General features: G+C 48.7%; 1 protein-coding gene across 2 annotated transcripts; it reads left to right on the top strand.

Annotated features, from left to right (window-relative positions):
- Positions 1–8,101: 8,101 nt before the first annotated feature.
- LOC307049001 (cytochrome P450 4A11-like) lies at positions 8,102–19,250 on the top strand (the record flags this gene model as incomplete). 2 transcript variants are annotated; one of them, XM_079698311.1, is made up of 12 exons in its annotated part: positions 8,102–8,296; positions 11,164–11,305; positions 11,946–11,990; positions 12,472–12,599; positions 13,786–13,910; positions 14,380–14,438; positions 14,907–15,013; positions 15,096–15,286; positions 15,381–15,514; positions 16,406–16,470; positions 16,607–16,683; positions 19,082–19,250. In XM_079698311.1, the coding sequence occupies 12 exons, from the start codon at positions 8,102–8,104 to the stop codon at positions 19,248–19,250; spliced, it is 1,437 nt and encodes a 478-aa protein (XP_079554437.1). The 2 variants fall into 2 exon arrangements, with proteins under 2 accessions (XP_079554437.1, XP_079554436.1); XM_079698310.1 differs by having other exon boundaries at positions 14,284–14,438.
- Positions 19,251–21,149: the final 1,899 nt, after the last annotated feature.

The following is a 21,149-nucleotide window of genomic DNA, read 5'->3' as shown; positions in this document are numbered from 1 at the left end:
TAATTTTACAGCTTTGGCGATTAGTTATAGTAGTCCATAGAAGACAATAATACTAGGTCCTTTTTGAAGTTGTGTATACCCTAAAACTTTTTGTACAATTAACATTAGGAATGCTATGGCTAATTAAATAGGAATAGCTTGTAACAAGTGATTAATAATGAACGTATTGTTAAGAAGAAGAGTTGCAGGACTTCCCTGGTGGCACAGTGGTTAAGAATCCGTCTGCTGAGCAGAGTCAAAATGGCAGACAAGGAGGACGTGGAATTCGTGTCTCTGTACAACTAGGACACCTACCAGGCACCGGTAGGGGACCACGGACACCTAAGGGGATGGGAGGAACCCCAGCAACCGGGTAGGACATGAGGTTTTGGGGGGAGTGAGGGGGGAGGAGAAGTGGAGGTGGGACAGGACCTGTGCCCCTTAGGGGTGGGTGGGGGAGGGGAAGGGGTCCCACGCCTGGAGTGGGGGAGGGGGGCACCATTGGGAGGGCACAGGATAAAAAAGGAGTGTGACCAGGGTTTCCCCCGCCCACTTGGCTCCTGGGAGTCTGCTGAGATGCCAGGCCTGATCCTCTGCCCACAGAGGCCCCCTCCAGCTGCATGGGTCCTGAGGGAGTGGGAGGGAGGGCAGGGGGAGCAAAAGTAAAGGCCAGACCTATGGGACTGGCACCCCTGAGGGGCGGCTGGGGGAGAGGAGGAGTTCCTACACCCAGCAGGACCCACCCATGGTTAGGGGTCCAGCAGCAATGGGGGAGACCCTCAAGGGAGGCAGAGGAACAGAAGAGAACCTGGCCAGTGCTTTCCCTGCCCACGTGGGCACTGGGGAGCCTGTTGGGCTCCCAAGCATAATCCTCTGCCCTCAGAACCTCCCTCTTGCCACAAAGAGCCCAAGGTCTGCACCTACACCCCCACCCAGGGCCCTACCTCTACACTCAGAGACCCCCCTCTGAGACCCCCTCCAACTGCACTGGGCCTAAACCTCACACACATACCCTCACCGAGGGCCTTACCTCCAAACTCCAGAACTCCGCATTCCGGAGGCCACACTGTGGACTTGCTGTCTTTCCCCTTCCACACAGGCCCTAAGACTAGGCCCTTCCCCATGCTTAAAAGTAACCACCCCCACCATGCCTAGGCCCTGCCTCACCCTAAACCCCACCCCTGTCTAAGTCCCACCCCTGCATAAGCTCCACCCTCGATAGCCAGGGCCTTTTTTCTTCCTCTTCTTTCTTTATTTTTCTTCTTTTAGATTGGGGTTCTGTTTTACCTGATCCATTTATATTTTTATTTTTCTAATAAATCTTTTATTTTTCTAATTTTATTCTTTGTTCTTTTCCTGCTCCTTTTGGCTTGTCCCCCCACAACCCACTTTTTTTTCTTTATTCTGTTGTGGTTTGTTTTATCTTGTTGCAGTTGTTTCAATAATATTTTTATTTTTCTTAATGTATTTTTTATCTTTCTAATTTTATTTTATTTTTTATTCTTTGTTATTGTACAGCTCCTTTTTTTTTCTTTTTTTGTTTTTTGCTGTACTGCATGGCTTGTGGGATCTTGGTTCCCAGGCCGGAGGTCAGGCCTGAGCTCCTGTGGTGGGAGCACTGAGTCCAAACCACTGGACTAACAGAGAACCTCAGACCTCAGGGAATATTAATCAGAGTGAGGCCTCCTGGAGGTCCTCATCTCGGCACCAAGACCCGGCTCTAACCAACCACCTGCAAACTCCAGTGCTAGACGCCTCAAGCCAAACAACCAGTAAGACAGGAATACATCCCCACCCATCAAAAAAAAAAAAAACCAATGAAATGACAAAAAATTATGTTACGGACGAAGGAGCAAGGTAAAAACCTACAAGACCAAATAAATGAAGATGAAATAGGCAACCTACCTGAAAAAGAGTTCAGAGTAATGATACTAAAGATGATCCAAAATTTCAGAAACAGAATGGAGAAAATACAAGAAATGTTTAACAAGGACCTAGAAGAACTGAAGAGCAAACAAACAGTGATGAACAACACAATAACTGAAATTAAAAATACTCTAGAAGGAATCAATAGCAGAATAACTGAGGCAGAAGAGTGGATAAGTGAGCTGGAAGATAAAATGGTGGAAATAACTGCTGCAGAGCAAAATAAAGAAAAAAGAATGAAAAGAATTGAGGACAGTCTCAGAATTCTCTGGGACAACATTAAACGCACCAACATTTGAATTATAGGGGTCCCAGAAAAAGAATAGAAAGAGAAAGGGTCTGAGAAAATATGTGAAGAGATTATAGCTGAAAACTTCCCTAACATGGGAAAGAAAATAACTACTCAAGTCCAGGAAGCACAGAGAGTCCCATACAGGATAAACCCTAGGAGAAACACTCCAAGACACATATTAATCAAACTAACAAAAATTAAATTCAAAGAAAAATATATTAAAAGCAGCAAGGGAAAAGCAAAAATTAACATACAAGGGAATCCCCATAAGGTTATCAGTTGATTTCTCAGCAGAAACTCTACAGGCCAGAAGGGAGTGGCAGGACATATTTAAAGTGATGAAAGGGAAAAATCTACAACCAAGATTACTCTACCCAGCAAAGTTCTCATTCAGATTCAATGCAGAGATCAAAAGTTTACAGACAAGCAAAAACTACGAGAATTCAGCACCACCAAACCAGCTCTACAACAAATGCTAAATGAACTTCTCTAAGTGGGAAACTCAAGAAAAAGACCCACAAAAACAAACCCAAATCAATTAAGAAAATGGTAATAGAAACATACATATTGATAATTACCTTAAATGTAAATGGATTAAATGCTCCACCCAAAAGACACAGACTGGCTGAATGGATACAAAAACAAGACCCTTATATATGCTGTCTACAAGAAACCCACTTCAGACCTAGGGACACATACAGACTGAAAGTGAGAGGATGGAAAAAGATATTCCATGCAAATGGAAATCTGAAGAAAGCTAGAGTAGCAATACTCATATTAGATAGAATAGACTTTAAGATAAAGTCTGTTACAAGAGATAAGGAAGGACACTACATAATGATCAAGGGGTCAATCCAAGAAGAAAACATAACAGTTGTAAATATCTATGCACCCAACATAGGAGCACCTCAATACATAAGGCAAATGCTAACAGCCATAAAAGGAGAAATTGACAGTAACACAATAATAATGGGGGACTTTAACACCTCACTTACACCAATGGACAGATCATCCAGACAGAAAATTAATAAGGAAACACAAGCTTTAAATGACACAATAGACCAGATAGACTTAATTGATATTTTTAGGACATTCCAGCTGAAAGCAGAATACACTTTCTTCTCAAGTGCACATGGAACATTCTCCAGAATAGATCACATCTTGGGTCACAAATCAAGCTTTGGAAAATTTAAGAAAATTAAGATTGTAGCAAGCATCTTTTCCGAACACAATGCTATGAGATTAGAAGGTAATTACAGGAAAAAAACTAAAAAACACAAATACATGGAGGCTAAACAGTGCACTGCTAAATAACCAGGAGATCACTGAAGAAATCAAAGAAGAAGAAGAAAAAAAAAAAAACCTAGAAACATGACAATGAAAACACGACAACCCAAAACATATGGCATGCAGCAAAAGCAGTTCTAAGAGGAAAGTTTATAGCAATTCAAGCGCACCTCAAGAAACAAGAAAAATGTCAAGTAAACAATCTAACCTTACACCTAAAGCAACTAGAAAAAGAAAGAACAAAGAAAACCCTAGTAGAAGGAAAGAAATCATAAAGATCAGAGCAAAAATAAATGAAATAGAAACGAAGAAAACAATAGCAAAGATCAATAAAACTAAAAGTTGGTTCTTTGAGAAGATAAACAAAATTGATAAACCTTTAGCCAGACTCATCAAGAAAAAAGGGAGAGGACTCAAATCAATAAAATTATAAATGAAAATGGAGAGATTACAACTGACACTGCAGAAACACAAAGCATCATAAGAGACTACTATAAGCAACCATAGGCCAATAAAATGGACAACCTGGAAGAAATGGACAAATTCTTGGAAAGGTACGACTTTCCAAGATTGAACCAGGAATTAGAAAATATAAACAGACCAATCACAGGTAATGAAATTGAAACTGTAATTAAAAATCTTCCAACAAACAAAAGTCCAGGACCAGATGGCTTCACAAGCGAATTCTATCAAATATTTAGAGAAGAGTTAACAACTATCCTTCTCAAACTTTTCCAAAAAACTGCAGAGGAGAAACACTCCCAAATTCATTCTACAAGGCCACCATCACCCTGATACCAAAACCAGACAAGCATATCACAAAAGAAGAAAATTACAGACCAATATCTTCATAAACATAAACAGATGGAGAAATATACCATGCTCCTGGATTATATACACAAAAATCCTCAACAATATAGTAGCAAACAGAAACCAACAACACATTAAAAAGATCATACAACATGATCAAGTGGGCTTTATCCCAGGGATGCAAGGATTCTTCAATATATGCAAATCAATCAATGTGATACACCATATTAACAAATTAAAAAATAAAAACCATATGATCACCTCAATAGATGCAGGAAAAGTTTTTGACAAAATTCAACAACCATTTATGATAAAAACTCTCCAGATAGTGGGCATAGAGGGAACCCACCTCAATGTAATAAATATCTATTCTAACATAGGATAAAAGGGAATTAATAAAACTACTCCTGCTACAACTGTAGTGCTTCAGTAAAATAGGACTGAAACTGGTGGACCCTCTATGGATGATGGAAGTGAGGGATGTAGTCCCAGTTGAGCACATTTTCTGGTTGCAATTCAAATTAAACTTATTAGTAGGAAAATATCATAATTTAGATTAAGGATAAAACTTAATCTTGAAATTCTTATGTATTTGAATGGAGAAATGATTTTGCTATTGATATTGCAAAACCGATCTATCCAATGTGATTATTAAAATGTTCTTGAAGGGCTTCTAATTAGCCATGGGCACAACCAGGAGGTAGGAAGAGGTGGGACGGGGGGAGTGGGAGGGCAGGGAGGGCCAGGGCTCTCAGAGCATGGTCATGGTCAACAAGTCCACAGGACAAAGTCTTGTTGTGTAGCAAGCACATGGTTCCTGGGGAAAACCCAGCTTACCTCTCAGGTCTTGGCTCCTCATCCCAGTTCGCTGAGCTCACTCCCTCCCAGGAACCTGTGTTCCTGGTGTCCTCAGGTCTGTCAGACACACCTTCCTTAGGTAGATCTGCAGGCTGTCCTGGCAGCCCTGCACTTTGAGGACAATGGCTCTTCTTACTAAGTCTCCCTACTCTCCAGGCTGAGCAGCCTCACCTATTCTCATAGAACAGGCTTCTAGATGCTTCCCTGCCCCATCCCTCAATCCCATCCTCTCTGTCTGGCCCTGAGCTTGCCTGGGAGCACAGACATCAGTCTGATGGATGCTGCCCTGTGGGTTCACAGTCCATGGAGATGATAGACAGGAATCTAAGAAGGTGTCAGGTGACAGGAAAAGAGGCCCACCTGCTGGGTAGAGGCTTATGTCAGCCAGAGGGGGGCCAACTGGCTCGGTTTGGTGGAATGCAGGACTCTGAGTGGTTAAAACTGTGATATTCCCAGGCAAACTGATCAATCAGGCCTCAAGGATGGCCTCTAGGCAAAGGGTATTGACATTTGACTGTGCCATTAAGTAGGGTCTCTTCATCTCTGGGCTCTCTTCCCTCATACCCCGTACAGCGAGCTTCCTGGGGCTGAGATATCATCCCCTTCCTGTATGCCAGTACCCAGCACAGAGCCTGACCTGGAGAGATGTTCTGCCCAGTGTGTGGAGTGAGAGCAGACAGAGAGAAAGGAGCAGCTTGCAGGCTGGGGAAGGGCAGTGCCTACCCACTGAGCGAGCCAGCACCCAGCCCTGGAGGGATGCAGGGGGTGAGGGCACACAGTGAGAGCCAGTCTTTTCTCAAGAGAAGGAGGCCGAGCAATTATCAGCAGAGTGGAGCTAAGATGGCTCCTATTGGAATCAGCCACAGAGAGTCAGCCAAAGCCCAGTTTGTTCATGAAAATGGTTGTATTCGATTTCTAGATTATTTTGATTTTGAGAAATTGTGGTCTTTTTTTGATGCAGTTGTCACTTTTCTGAGTTAAGAGTTGACGGGTGGAACCACTAAAACACCTCCAGTGATGCTCCCATTACACTGATGGCCATCAGAGAATATATAGACTCAATAAGTAGATAATTTCTCTTACATAAATTATACGACTCATGGTGCTTAATCACCTCTCAATTTCTACTGGCCTAATATAGCAATCACAACCAGATATTTCTAGCTCTCATAATACTGAGATTTCTTTCAACCCCTCTAAAATTGGCAGAGTCAGGAATTCGAATGCCATACATAATTGGGTAGAACAAAGGCAGTGTCAATGAAGAAGGATTTGCAGGCAGCTGGCTGGCTTGGGCACCAAGCAATCAGAAAGGAGGCATGTTCCTGTGCAGAAACACGGACCCCAAGTCCTCTGGGCCAACAAGAGGAGATCCAGGAAAACTAGGTAACATAGCTGGGGAGGTAAGAGGCTCCCACCAGTCAGTCCCTGCACTGGATCAACAAAGCAGGGCAGTCCCAATGATGGACGTGACCTGGGAACACAGAGCAGCCCCCAGAATGAATTCAAGCAGGACATGTCTCAGTTCAGGGCAGGATTGTCAGCCCTGCCCACACCCCCACTTGAGCAGGAGCTCCACAATAGCAGGGATTTTGTTGTTCACTGCTGAATCTCTAGCTCCTAGGATGGCAGTTGACCCAAAGTAAGTACTCAACACAGAGTTACCAGATAAACGAACGAGTCCTTCTACCCATCTACTCATTCATGTATTTGACATCCACTGTAGTGGAAACATTTTGGATGTCTGCTCTGAGATCTCTTCCCTCGCAAAGGGTGGGCCTTTGAAAGCCCTATTCACCACGAACCACAGTTGACTGTAGCAGATAGACGCCTTGGCCATGAGATTAGAATCAGATTCTTGGAATAGGATTCAGCAGTGCCACTCAGACATGATGGTGGCAGAATGGTAAGGTGCCAACCCCAGAAGGGCAGCCGTTCCCTCCTGTATCGCCTGGACCCAGCTGCACAAGGACAGTGACTGTATCTGTTTATCTGTGACTGTATCTCCAGCTTCTAGTAAAGTGACTGGTACGAGGTAGAGCCTCCATAAATATTTGCTGAGAGATGAAGGCATGATCATACAGAGAGAAAGAATGATAGATGTAGAAAAACACAGATTAAGACAATAATTAATAAATAGCAAGGTGAAAACAATGACTCTGAAAGGAATCTTGCTTTAAGAATCTTTAAGCCTCAAAAGGTGACTAAAACAAGAGATCTGAATAAAATGTATTTAAATATTAAGTACATAATCCTAAACCTTTTTTAAAACTAAGACTATCATATTTCAGTAGTAGCCATCTTTTACTACATATCAAATTTGTATTCTCTCATTTCTTAAGAAGGAAGGCAGGGGTATTGACACAGACATATCACTGCAAACTTAAGAAAATATTAAGCATCCATACCCTCAGTGTTCATTAACTTACTGGTTAGTTAAAAAAAAAAGCAGGGAAGATGGAATTTTCAGTTGCATTGGACAAATGAAAAAGATTCATGTGGTCATGCAGGGTAGTCTACAGTTAGATGATACTACAGACTTAAACTCTGGTTCTGTACAATATCACAGTGTTAAACAAGATATCACAGTGATACGTTATTCAAGGAAGTTTTAAAAAACATTCATTTTTCTGTTTTATTTCCATTTGTATAAGTTTTTTAAAATGTAAGCACGTGATAGTTTACAGGATCCTGCTACAACCCAAACTCCCATTTCTATTTATAAATATTATCGTCTCTTTATATTACTTACATTTTGTAACAAGAGATATTGGTTTAAATTAAAAAAAAAAAAAAAAAAAAAAAGACAACTCTGGAAGTCCAGGTCTGAGCTCTGCCCTCACCTTCACCCTCCCCCAGGTGGGCGGGGCAAGCTTCCCTGACCAGGTGGGTGCTCAGGGGAGGTCAGCCACCTTCAGGGACAGTCAGCAATCCAGAAGTCGCTGCACCATGAGTGTCTCTGTGCTGAGCCCCACCAGAGCCCTGGGCAGTGTCTCTGGGCTCCTGCAGGTGGTCTCCCTGATCAGCCTGGTTCTGCTTCTGCTCAAGGCAGCGCAGCTCTACCGGCACAGACAGTGGCTGCTCAAAGCCCTCCAGCAGTTCCCGTCTCCTCCTTCCCACTGGCTCTATGGGCACATGCAGGAGGTAGGATGGAGTGGACGGGGGAGTGGGAGGGCAGGGAGGGCCGGGTCTCTCAGACCATGGTCCTGGTCAGCAAGCCCATGGGACGAAGCCTTGTTGTGGGAGAAGCACGTGGCCTCACAAAAGGACCCAGCTTACCCCTCAGATCTTGGCTCTTCATCCCAGTCCAGGGAGCTCACTCCCTCCCAGGACCCTGTGCTGGTGTCTGCGGGTCTGTCAGACACTCCTTCTTTAGGTAGATCTGCAGGCTGTCCTAGCAGCCCTGCACTTTGAGGACAGTGGCTCTTCCTTCCTGAGTCTCCCCCATCTCAGGCTGAGCAGCTTCAGCTATTCTCACAGAACAGGCTTCTAGATGCTTCCCTGCCCCATCCCTCAATCCCATCCTTTCTGCCTGGCCCTGAGCTTGCCTGGGAGCACAGACATCACTCTGATGGATGCTGCCCTGTGGGCTCACTGTCTGTGGAGATGACAGACAGGAATCTAGAAAGGTGTCAGGTCACAGGAAAAGAGACCCAATTGCTGGGTAGGGGTTTATGTCACTGTAGGGACAAACTGGCTCGGTTTGTTAAGACTGAAGAATTTTCCAGCCTCCTGATTTCAGTTCTTAAACCCTGACAAGCTGCTGGCACACATGAGTGAGGTCCCCAGGATGGTGCCAGGTAAGGAGAACTGACGTTTGAGTTGCACCATCCACAGGGTGAGGTCACCTGCCTGTTGTCCTCCCTCACTGGACTATGAGCTCTTGGAATCGAGCGTGAAATCCCCCTCACCCCCAGCACCCTGCACAGAGCCTGCGCAGAGGGATGTCAGTCCAATGTGTGGAGGGACAGGGAGGAGGGAAGGAGCGGCTTGCAGGCTGGGGAGGGGCAGCGCCTACCCACCCAGCACTGGCAGCACTAGCCTGGGTGGCGGGGAGCTCACAGCCAAGTCAGGGGCCACATGGAGAGGGGCTCATCAAGGGTTTGTGGACTGAACAAATGTTGGGAGAAAATCAGGGGCTGCAGAGAGCTGAGGCCTCCCTTTCTCTGCAGCGTGATTATTGTAGAGTGGAGCCAAAGACGGGAACCGGAAACAGCCCGAGCCCCACGTGGGCTGGCCCAGTACCTCTCTCCCCTCTCCTTCCTAATCTCCTGCACCCCAGGTTACTCAGCGTCCTCCCCGCCTGCCTGGGCATTCTGGCCTCTGGAACTCTGCTCCCATGTGCCCTCTACCTGGAATGAAATTGTCCCTCATATGTCTGTCTACCAAGGCCCAACCCCAAGCCACCTCCTCCAAGATGTATTTCTGGGTCTCCCAGGAGCGCAGGGGACAACCCTTTTTCCCTTGGCTGTCCTTCTCATAAGGCAGTGCTAACCGGATTCAGCTAGTTTTGTCTGCAGTGTCATAGCTGTGAGCTCCTTCTGGGAGAGCCCGCCTCTGGTTCATCTTTGTAACCCCAGAGCATCTTGGTAAATGATGACTCGATGAATGAGCAAGTGCATGACGAAGAGCTTTCTAACGTTCAGGTCTGAGTTAGGGTCCCTGCCCCAAAGCTTCCCCAGAGGCTTGGTCTTCCCTCCATCACACATTCAGGAGCCCCTATGGTTGTCATGTCCTCAATCTCACTGTCTCCTCCTGGAGGCTCCAAACAGACAAGCATCTACAGCCGCATCCTAATTCAGTGCCTTAAACCAGTGCCTGGCACACAGTAAATGCTCAGTAAATATGTGCTCAGTGAAGGAACCCATCCTCCAGTAGGCAAGTTGCCTCAGAGCTTGTGAGTCCTGATGGTAGAAGGATGCAGGCAGAGATTAGGTACCAAAGTGGCAGAGGGTTGCTTTGAGTTACACAGAAGCCATTGAATTAAAGACGAGGTGACTGCATGGAACATGCCTAGGACGAAATGTTGACGAGAAATCCAGAGGTGATAAAACGAAGCTGAATCTCCAAGGTTAAGGAGAGGCAGTTGCTCTGTGGCAAAGAGGAGGGGCACAGCAGGTAGAGGAAAGAACCTGGGCAGAGGCCTAGGAGTGTGAGCAGGCGGGGCCAGTGCAAGGAGCACTGGCGGCAGCATCTTTGGAGGCAGAGCAATGGGTCCTGTGGACTCGCCAGCCCGGCAGGAGGCAAGAATAGAGAGGGTAAAGCCAGAAAGCAAGGGCCTTTGTGGTCCACACTGAGGAGTTTCAAGAGATTCCTCTAGGCGGTGGAAAGTGCACACAAGTTTCTGGACACAGGTAAATGAAAATGGGATAAAATAATCCACACGTCAAAACCTTAATTCAATACCATTTTCATGATACATCCAGAATCTGTGTACTCTCTCAATATGTAATATAATATGATTCAAACCACAATTTAGTATTTAATTTTTTTCACTTAGCCATATACATCCCAAACACTCTTTCAAATTAACATTTATATGTATGCTGAGATACTATTGAAAATATAAAACAAGTAAGACAAAATGAAATTAATGTATACATTTAATTTTAAACATATAATCTATCTTATTCTCTAAATAAACAAAATTATACAACAAAACTGCTTACCAAGTGATACGAATAATCATAAATTGCTCATGCAACTGTTGTACGAATCACTTCCCAAAGTTTTCTACGCCTGGGAGTGAATCCCTGATGTAAGTTTCTGTAGGCAGTTCGTACCGGTGGCCCAGGGCTCTACCTGACAAGGGGACAGAATGTGGTCTTAGGACGAAGGTGGACAGCCAGCAAGGTCTGGGGCGGAGCCCAGGTCAGAAGAAATAGTTCCAAACTCCTAGTTCTGCGGATCGATCAAGAACGATCTCCCTGTACCCATCCTGCCCTTCACCCCCACTCCAGCACTGGAACTCACAGAAGGGTTTTATTGATTTATCTTTCCCTTGGGGACAGTTCCAAGAGGAGACCGAGCTGCGACCCCTACTGAAGAGGGTAGAGAAATACCCAAGTGCCTGTGTTCGCTGGCTGTGGGGGACGAAAGCCCAAGTGTTGATCTATGACCCTGACTACATGAAGGTGGTCCTGGGGAGATCAGGTGAGAGGGAAACCCACATCCCAGCGGGAGAAAAATCTTCCCTCCTGGGTACATGCCCCTGGATCTGTGAAATTCCAGAAGAAACTGGCACTTCAGCCATCAATACCTGACTCTCTACCAGCCATCCTTGCAGCCCACAAGCCAGACTAAGGCCAACATTATTCATTTATAGTAAATGCTTAAACACCTGGGTGGGGCTGACTTCTCTTTTCTGTCTTACTTTCTTTCTTGTTTTAACCCAATTGAGATGATCCCAGGTCTGGAAGACAATTCCCTGTCCACACTGATTTAGGTTAAGCACCTCTCACTGTTGCCTGTCCTGGGTCATGAAATGGCCAAACCACCACAAACTGTAGGAAAACCACAGGCTTCTTTCTTACTCTGTGGCACTGAGCAGAGCCTATCTTTCTTGCCAATTCACCATCTTAGTCCTGTGGGTGTTCTGCTGCTGGGACACTGAGTCTGCCTTCCTGGGCCCACAGTGACCATCAGGACAGAGAGAGTCAGGGATGGGAGGCAAGAGGGAGGTGGCTTGAGACAGACTGCCAGCTGACAAGCATCAGGAATGGAAGGTACCACAGCTGCTCTGGGGGCTGCCTGTCTTGTTTGGTGCCCTCCACTTTCCTTCCTTATTTTTCAGACCCAAAGTCTCATGATGCCTACAGATTGCTGATTCCCTGGATTGGTAAGTACATTTAAATACAACTGCAGTCCACCCACCAGTTAGGTTTACCAAGAGCTACCACTTTGGTTAATGGAGAACAACAGGTGCCAGGCACCCTGTCACCACTCTCATCTCTCAGTCAAGCCTCATTTCTCTCCTTCCAGTGAAACTCTCACCCTTTGTAATGGTGCTGATAGCCCTCCTGAAACTCAGCCTCGTCTTCATCACTCCTCAGTCCTCTGTGATATTCTCAGCCTGACTATTAATTAATACCTTCTATCACCTGCCCCCCTACTCTTTTTCAACCTCTGTCTCACAGCTGTCATAATCACATCCTATGGACCAGCCATTTTGGAAATTCACATTCCTGAACTGTACTGGCCTTTCCTACCTTTGCCCATGACGTGTCTTTTCCTGACACCCTTGGTTCCTCCCAAGTTGTGCTCAGTCGTCCCTCTTATCCAGGCTCCCCGACCCACACACACACCCATCTGTGGCCTAGGGAATGGTTTGCTTGTGTTGGAGGGGCAGACATGGTTCCAGCACCGGCGGATGCTGACCCCAGCCTTCCACTATGACATCCTGAAGCCCTACGTGGGTCTCATGGCCGACTCTGTCCGAGTGATGCTGGTGAGTCCATCCCTCGTCACCTGGACCCACTCATATCCAGCACAGCTGACAGAGTCCACTCTCAGGGGCTTCCCTGGTGGCGCAGTGGTTGAGAGTCCGCCTGCCATTGCAGGGGACACGGGTTCGTGCCCCAGTCCGGGAAGATCTCACATGCCGCGGAGCGGCTGGGCCCGTGATCCATGGCCGCTGAGCCTGTGCGTCCGGAGCCTGTGCTCCACAACGGGAGAGGCCACAACAGTGAGGGGCCTGTGTACCGCAAAAAAAAAAAAAAGGTCCACTCTCAGACACTTGTGTCCCTCAGACATCCATCAGACACAGCCCCCAGAATGATGCATTCAGAATGTACTCTGAGACAGTGCTCACCAAAACTGGATGGGACAGAGGGGTATCCCAGCACCAGCTTGGATCTGAGGAAAGGGAAAGCAGGGCCATGTTGTATTCAGGGTCCACTCTCCTCTCATCTCCACATCTTCAACACAAAGGAAAAAGCAAGGGTCATTCCCCTGTACAGCAGTGCAAACTGTCCCTGGCTGCCCTGGACAATGGCAGCTTCAGTGGTAGAGTGGGCATACCAGGATGTCACTCAGATAGGCTCTGGCATGGAGTCCAGGGCCTCTGCATGGAATTGAGCCACTCATGGGAGGAAATGAGGCCAGGTCTACACTCAGAGAGCTGGGTCTTCACAAGCATCACCTCTCATCCGGACTGGGCACCACCTGGTCTCAGCTAACATTGAATGAATAAAAGGAATTGAAGTACCTCATGTCCCTTCCTAGGAGGCAGTAGAGCCCCATAAGCTTTTCCTTGCCTTGAAATATTTGCATACTAGTGTTGGACATCACCTGTCTGGTTCCAATCTCAGGACACAAAAGATTCCACATTTGTTCCCTGAGAAACTATGCTTTCTGGCCTCCCATAAGGTTGTTATGATCAAAACTTGTTCCTAAAATTTGGAACTGATACAGAATATTATGAGAGAACATGATTGATTATATAATAAAAGATTCTGAGAAAATAGGCGTCACATTACACGTGTGTGATACAGCCTTGAATTGCTAAAACACATCTGCTTAGAAAGTGAGGAAATCTCATCCAAAGATTTAGAGAGACAGAGAGAGAGCCTGGCCTTGTCAGCACAGGCCTTCTGGGAGAGCAGAGCAGGGTCAATGTCCCCCTCCCACTACAGGACAAGTGGGAGGAGCTCGTCAGCCTGGACTCACATCTGGAGGTCCTTGGACACGTCTCCTTGATGACCCTGGACACCATCATGAAGTGTGCCTTCAGCCACCAGGGCAGCATCCAGACAGACAGGTCAGTGACAACCCTTCAACTGCAGGGTCCTTGTTCTCACCAGCTGGGGAGGACTTACCTGAGAGGCAGTTAGGGCAGCGTGGATGCTTATCAGCACAGAAAGCAACATTCTGCACAGAGTCATGGACCACGGTCAAATTCTACCCAGACCAACTTTGACTCAGTCATAGGCCCCTGATTCCTGAACAGGGAGAAACCTGGCCACTCAGGCCACTTGTAAAGGACTAAGTGTCTCCAGGGCTGTAAGGCAGAAATAACAAAGCCTCAGTGCTGCCTGTACCCACTGACTGAGGAGTCCCCACCTGGAGCCCCACTCCGTCTCCAGGTCAGAGGCTCCCTCCACTCCAGTCTCCTCTGCATCCTCTCCCTTCAGGAAAATCCAATCCTACATCCAGGCCATCAAGGACCTCAGCAATCTGAGTTTTTCCCGGGTGAGGAATATCTTCTACCAGAACGACATCATCTACAGGCTGACCCCTGAAGGCCGCTGGAGCCACCGGGCCTGTCAGCTCACCCATCAACACACAGGTTCTTCTAATCCTTCTGGGCGGCTCCTGCCCTCCCACCCCCATCATGCACATGTAAAAGGGCCTGGCCTTGACCCCTCAGGCAGAGCCCAGACTCCTGCTTCCTCTTCAGGGGCTGGCACACACCCACACTGGGTACTTCCCTGGTGCAGGGGTTGGGAACCGAGACGTCAGGGTGTCAGGTGAGGTGCAGGGAGATACATGTGTCACCACGTTGGAGACGGTTGAATGAGACCCCCTCCCAGCATCATTGAGGCAGAGCCTCCATGGGCTGTGCTATTGAGGGGATGCCTGACCTGGATCAGACGATGCTGGAGCTCTCTGCCCTGACATGTGCACCCATTCCCACCCTCGTCCTCATCCACCTGGTACCCAGATTGGGCCTGAGGGGCAGATAGGGGTATGGTGGGTGCTGCATCTGGTTCCCCAGAGCCCTAAGCTCTGCCTGGGAACCACTGTTCTGGGACAGATGAAGTGATCAAGCGGAGGAAAGCTCACCTGCAGAAGGAGGGAGAGCTGGAGAAGGTGAGGAGCAAGAGGCACTTGGATTTCCTGGACATCCTCCTCTTTGCCAGAGTGAGTGTGGGCAGGAGAGGCCTGAGGCTTTGCCCAGAAGCACAGAGGTAGGGCAAACCCTGCACTCTCCCTGCCTCCACAGATGGAGAATGGGAGCAGCTTGTCTGACAGGGAGCTCCGTGCCGAAGTGGATACGTTCATGTTCGAGGGTCACGACACCACAGCCACTGGCATCTCCTGGACCCTCTATGCTCTGGCCTCCCACCCTGAGCATCAGCAGAGGTGCCGGGAAGAGATCCAGAGCCTCCTGGGGGATGGCGCCTCCATCACCTTGTGAGTGCCCAACCGGTGGGAGAACCTTGCCTCTCAGCTAATGGAGAACCCCTGATTGTCTGGCTCTGCCGCTCTCAAATGGGCTGCCTTTCAGGGACCACCTGGAACAGATGCCCTACATCACCATGTGCATCAAGGAGGCACTACGACTCTATCCACCAGTGCCATTCATCTTCAGAGATCTGAGCAAGCCCATCACCTTCCCTGATGGACGCTCCTTACCTGCAGGTACGAGCTTCACCACACCCACTAAACTAAGCACTCTGCAAGACCACATGGGAGATCAGAAATACACATGTGCTTTCCCAGTTCTGGGATGCTCTGACTCGTTTCCACCTTAAAATAATTAATGTTTACTCTGTAGTTTGGACAAGTTTTGTAAAATGCTTGACATAGAAGTTGAACACAGCAAAAGATCAGTAAACAAATGCTAGCCCCTGAAGGTGGTCTTGTAATAGAGCCCGAAAATTCTAATTCCTTGAGACATCAAGGCTTAAGAGAGAAGCAGGTGGAGATGTGGTTCTTTCTTTATGGGGTCTAAGTAAATGAAGGAGCTCAGAGAATCCATTGTCATGGGTCAGATGGTCCAGTCTCTGAGGAGCCCTCAGGTGGATGGTAGAGAGCAGCTGATGAATAGGTCTGAGAGCCCTGCCGTGGTTGGAGGCCACCAATTGGCTCACCTCCCAGTGGGTCTGAATCCCAGCTCTGCCACTTCCTAACTGTGGGATTATGGTCACGTCCCTTAATCTCTCAGAAGCTTAGGTGAGTCATCTGCACATGGGGATAGGAGTGCCTTCCTTGAGGGCTGCTGTGAGGATTAAATGAGTTAATCCACATTCCCCGAGGACTCATGATGGCACCTGATAAATGAGAGTTGTCACTTGAATTGCTCCTAAATGTAAGCCTCCAATTCTTTTCCTTCTCAACCCTGGGCATGGTTACCTACTCCTAATCTGTGCTGTTGTGCTTTGTCACCTCCAGCCCACCTGTCTTGCAAGAGCACCATTTCATTCAGAGTGATGGAGGGTAGCTCTCATGGTGGCTCCCAGGCCTTTTGTGCACATTGCCCCTGTTGCCATGGTTACCAGCAGTCTTCTCTCTCTCCTCCCTGCCCCACAGGAATCCCAGTCTCCCTCTTCTTTTATGGGCTTCACCACAACCCGAAGGTGTGGCCGAACCCAGAGGTATGATAGAGGAGGGGATGGGATGTTCTCTCCAGACCAGCACCTCCCCTGCTCCCTCTAGGGGATTCTTGTCCCCTGGTGGGTTGGTGCAAGGAGTTTGACCCCACCTGTCCTGGCCCCGGTGCTCTCTCTGCAGGTGTTTGACCCATCCCGGTTTGCACCAGGTTCTTCTCAACACAGCCATGCTTTCCTGCCCTTCTCAGGAGGATCCAGGTGAGGCCTTCTGTACCTGGGGCATCTGGGTGTCACTGGGTGCTACCTGATGTGTGTGACTGTCTACATTCATATGTGGTGTATGCAGTTATGTCCCTGTATGTTAACGTTTTGAGAAGGAGGCGTGTGTCCCCATGTACAAGAAGACCTTCAGGGCACACCATGGAGACCTTGACCTCCTGACTTCCACAACGACCAGCCACATTTCCATGGCCGTGGCTGCTCCAAAGTATTCCAGGGTTTTCCTCACTTTAGGAGTATGACTTTTCAGCTTTAGAATTTTTCATGAAAGGTAAACTTCAGATGTTTGCTTTCCACAATTATCAGTCATCTTTAAAGATGGTTTTCTCTCTTCACACATTCCTAGTCCAGCCCACTGCCTTTTCTACTTAGTTCAACAATCCACCTCTGACTGTATCATCAGTCGTGTTTGCATAGATTTAGATTTCCAACTGCTTTTCTTCTCCTGAGGCTTCAAACTATGTATGTGATCACTTACAGTTGCCGTTTGAAGAAAGTTACATAGTCACGTGTGTCTTTTCTATTTCTGTAGTCAAACCTAAGAGTTGTGACTGCATATTCATATAAATATGACACCATTTCTGGTTGCCAAAATTCTATATATGTAGTGGGGATTATATACCATAGTCCCAGAATCTACAGAGTCTAACTTTGGCAAAAAAGGTTGAAATTGAAGGCAATCAAGTGCTTTTGAGAGAAAATTCACTATTTTGTGTTTGACACATGCATTTGAGAACTTCCTGCTGTGTAAAATATAAAGCACATATGAAATAGCTGTGAAGCTGGATGATACACTCCAAAATGACTGCTGTGAAAATCTTCAATGGCTACAGATCCCCCCTGAAATAGTAACTTTCATAACTTTGGAACTACTTAGTAATCCAAAGTTTTTCTGAGTGTATAATTCGGTGAAATTTTCAGTTGGTGAATCATCCTTCACAAACAGGCTTGACGTAACACATTCCCAGAATTTGCTCTAGGATTTGGTCTGTGCCAGGGTCCTGTTCTTCCTTGTAGACATTGGCTGCAGGTCATGCGGCTGCCACCAGAGGACAGGGGGTACCTGGCAACTCAATTCCGAGGTCTGAAATAATGTTTAATTTTAATCCAGTCCTTTTTTTTTTTCAATTCAATTAACTTTGTTCAAATAGAAAGCTATTTATTAAGCAAGCCTCTGTGTGCCAAACCATATATTACAAGACGGGAACACAGAGACGAAAGGAACTTTCCTTGCTCCAAGAGTTCACAGTCAAGAAACAACTACCACTATTCAAGACAGACATGTGATGTTTCCATAGTGTAGTGGTCAGTACGTTTGCCTTACAAGACAGACATCATGCATTCATCCACTCTTTCACTCATTCATTCATTCACTGAGCAGATTGTGGAATGTTCCATGTTTCTGGCACTGTCCTGGTCACTGGACGGTGATGTGTCCTTGAGTTAACACTAAAGCTGTATGGGGATGCCAGAGAAAGAGGCGCAGGTGGCAGAGGCAGGAGGCCAGGCGGTCACTAGACTGAGTCTTGAGCATGTGGCCGGCAGAGGCAGGGGGAGGGGACTTCAACAGGAGTGGAGTGAGGAAGAGGGGCTGGACAGGGGCGAGGTGAGTGAGGAGCAGCCCAGAGAGCGCTGTGACGCCAGCTGAGGCCCCGCGACGTGTCCTCCCTGTGATGGAGGGCACAGCAGGCCCGGAGCTGCCATGGCTGCAGTAGAGGGAGGGGAGGCAAGGAGACTGAAAAGGCCAGTGAGGGGCCCACGGGACGGGAGGAGGGGCCTTGCTGGAGTAGAATGGGAAGGCTCCAGGGGCGGGTTGACTGAGGGGCTGCGGGGAGACAGGAGGCTGGAGCATTGACTGGGAGGCAAGTGGTCCAGAAGGTTGAGGGGCGCTAACCCGTGGCCCCTCCAAGAAGCCTCCCAGTTGCCATCCTGACTTTCTTACACAACCCTGTCCGGTCCTGTCTGGGGACTGGGTTTCCTGCTTGTCTGCCATGGGTGGTGAGGGCCCGAGAGTGGCCCACACCCCCCTACAGTGCCCTGGCCTGGCCTGAAACCAGAAACTGCCTGTGGACGAGTGAACAAAGTACTAATTCACATTTACTGATTCACGTGACTTGACCCTGTGGCTTAGAGGGCCGACCTCCCCAACAGGACTTGCTATTGCTGAGAGCAGAAGTAGGAGTTAGGAGCTAGTCCTGGAGAGAGGTGGGCTTTGTAAAGGTCAGGGGGAGAGGGTGGACCGAGGCTTGGGCAGCACGTTCAGTGTGACCCATAAGGAAGGGATCGGGGCTGGGCCACGTGGAGGAGAGCCCTGAATGCCCTGTGCCCGGCAGGGGTTAGAAGCCTCTGCTCACTTCCTTTTCCCTCCCTGACCCAGGAACTGCATCGGGAAGCAGTTTGCCATGAATGAGATGAAGGTGGCCGTGGCCCTGACCTTGCTTCGCTTTGAGCTGGCACCGGATCCCTCCAGGGTCCCTGTTCCCATTCCAAGAGTTGTGCTGAAGCCCAAGAATGGGATCCACTTGCAGCTCAGGAAGCTCCTGTAATGCTTGTTGGGGACAAGGACGAGCTCTGAGGGCCCCTGCCTGCCGTCCTGGCTCGCTGTCACTCTCTCCTGTCCTTGCCTCTGTGCCCACTTCCTGCTTCTATCTGCCCACCTGCCGGCCTACCTCATCTCCTGCCTCCTGCCCATCAGACGTTCTGCCCTCCTCCTCGCACCTTTCTCCAGGCTCCCTATTTGCTTCTCTCTCCATCTGTCTCTGACCCACCTCTGTCTCTGACTGTCCACCTAAACCCTGATCACCTGCCCTCCTCCAGTCTGTCTACTCTCTCCCTGTCTTTCACCCCTTCTGCCTGCCTGTTTGTCCCTGAATTCACTTCCTTTTGCTGATAAAACAATTGACCACAGCCTTAGGGACTTCGAACAACACAGAGTTATTCTCTGACAGCTCTGGAGTCAGAAGCCGGAAGTGGGTTTCCCTGGACACAACCAAGATGTTGGCAGGGCCCCCTGCGCAGGGATCTAGGAGAGGATCCCTCTCTTGGCCTTTTCCCACATCTAGAGCTGCAATCCTTGGCTCCTGGGCCTTCCTCCATATTCAAATCCATCAGCTTCTTCAAATGTTCCCCTGCTTCAGTCTTCACATCACCTTCTCTTCCATAAGACCTCTGTGATTACACAGGCCCACTCAGATAAAACAGGCTTGTTCTCTGGCTCTGGGTATTAGGACACAGACACCCTGGGCAGCCGCTACTGTAGCTGCTAAGTCCTGTGTGACTACCATCGCCTTGGGCCCCCGATCCCTCCCGTGTGTTACGGGTCTGCCCGCTTGTCACTCACCTGGCTTCCCCTCTTTCCCACTCCCCGGATAAATTCACAATGTCATATGGAGTGTGTGTGTCTTCCCTTGCAAGGAGCTGGATGGAATGGAAGAGAGAGAGAAGGGGAGGGAAGGCGGAGGAGACGAGAAGGGGACATGACCCTTGGTCTGTAGGTCCAGAACCCCAGCAGGACAAGCGTGTCCCAGGGCCCCTGCAGCCTCACACTCTGGGGTCCCTCATGCCCCACAACCTGCCTGTCACCTGAGGCTCCCACGGCAGTTGAGTCAGGAGAAAGGGCTCATCTGCAAAGGCTCCGAGGGAAGAAGCTCATCCCGGGTACCTGTCAGGGAAGGAGCCTCCCTGCTGTTGTGTGGTAGCTTCCTCACTACGTCCTTAGAGGGGCCCAGCCAGAGCCCATCCTGCCCTGAGCAAAGAAGCCTTACAGTCTTGGCTCAGCACGAGGGCCTCAGGAAGCCAATCCTTCACCCCAAATGAGATTTGAGAAGAGCCCAGCCTGGCCATGTCACCAGCCCCCGGCAGCCCTTCCTCACACGCAGGGCCTGAAGGCTCCTCAGAGGCCCGAGTGGGCGGCTGTGCAGGAGGGTCTGGGAGGACCAGCTGGGCACGAGGCTTGGCTGCTGGGAGAGGATGTCAGACCCGAAGCAGAGGACCAGCCGGTGCACCTCCCCCACAGGACAGCCCCTTGCAGTCCCCCGTGTGTCTGCCCGGCCCCTGAGCAAGGACGGGCTTCTTCAACCCTGGCACTCCTGGAGACCTCGGGGGGACTGGTCCTCCTGACCCTAACTAGCGCCAGGCCCCTTGTACTCGCCCAGCGGCCTCTCTGCACCAGCCCTGCTCTCTTGCTGCTTCTGCACACAGGTCCTCCTCCCGTCCCACCCCTGCCCTTCCTAAGCCAGGGCCCCGGATGCCAGAGGAGACCCCCCTGCAGCCCTGTGCTGTGCTGTGCTGTGATGCCGCCATGTGCCTCCTGAGGGGGACATTGCCCCCAGCCGCTGCCTGCAGCTGGAACCTTCTGTCCAGTCCCCTCCCTGTTCCTAGGTCACAGGGCTAGTTCCCTCAGCTCCAAGATGGGGCCAGGAGGACACTCTGTGCCTGACCGGGGG

The sequence above is a fragment of the Hyperoodon ampullatus genome (genome assembly GCF_949752795.1).
Source record: "Hyperoodon ampullatus genome assembly, chromosome: 2".
NCBI classification, from domain to species: domain Eukaryota; kingdom Metazoa; phylum Chordata; class Mammalia; order Artiodactyla; family Ziphiidae; genus Hyperoodon; species Hyperoodon ampullatus.
This window is presented reverse-complemented; position numbering and strand designations above follow the sequence as displayed.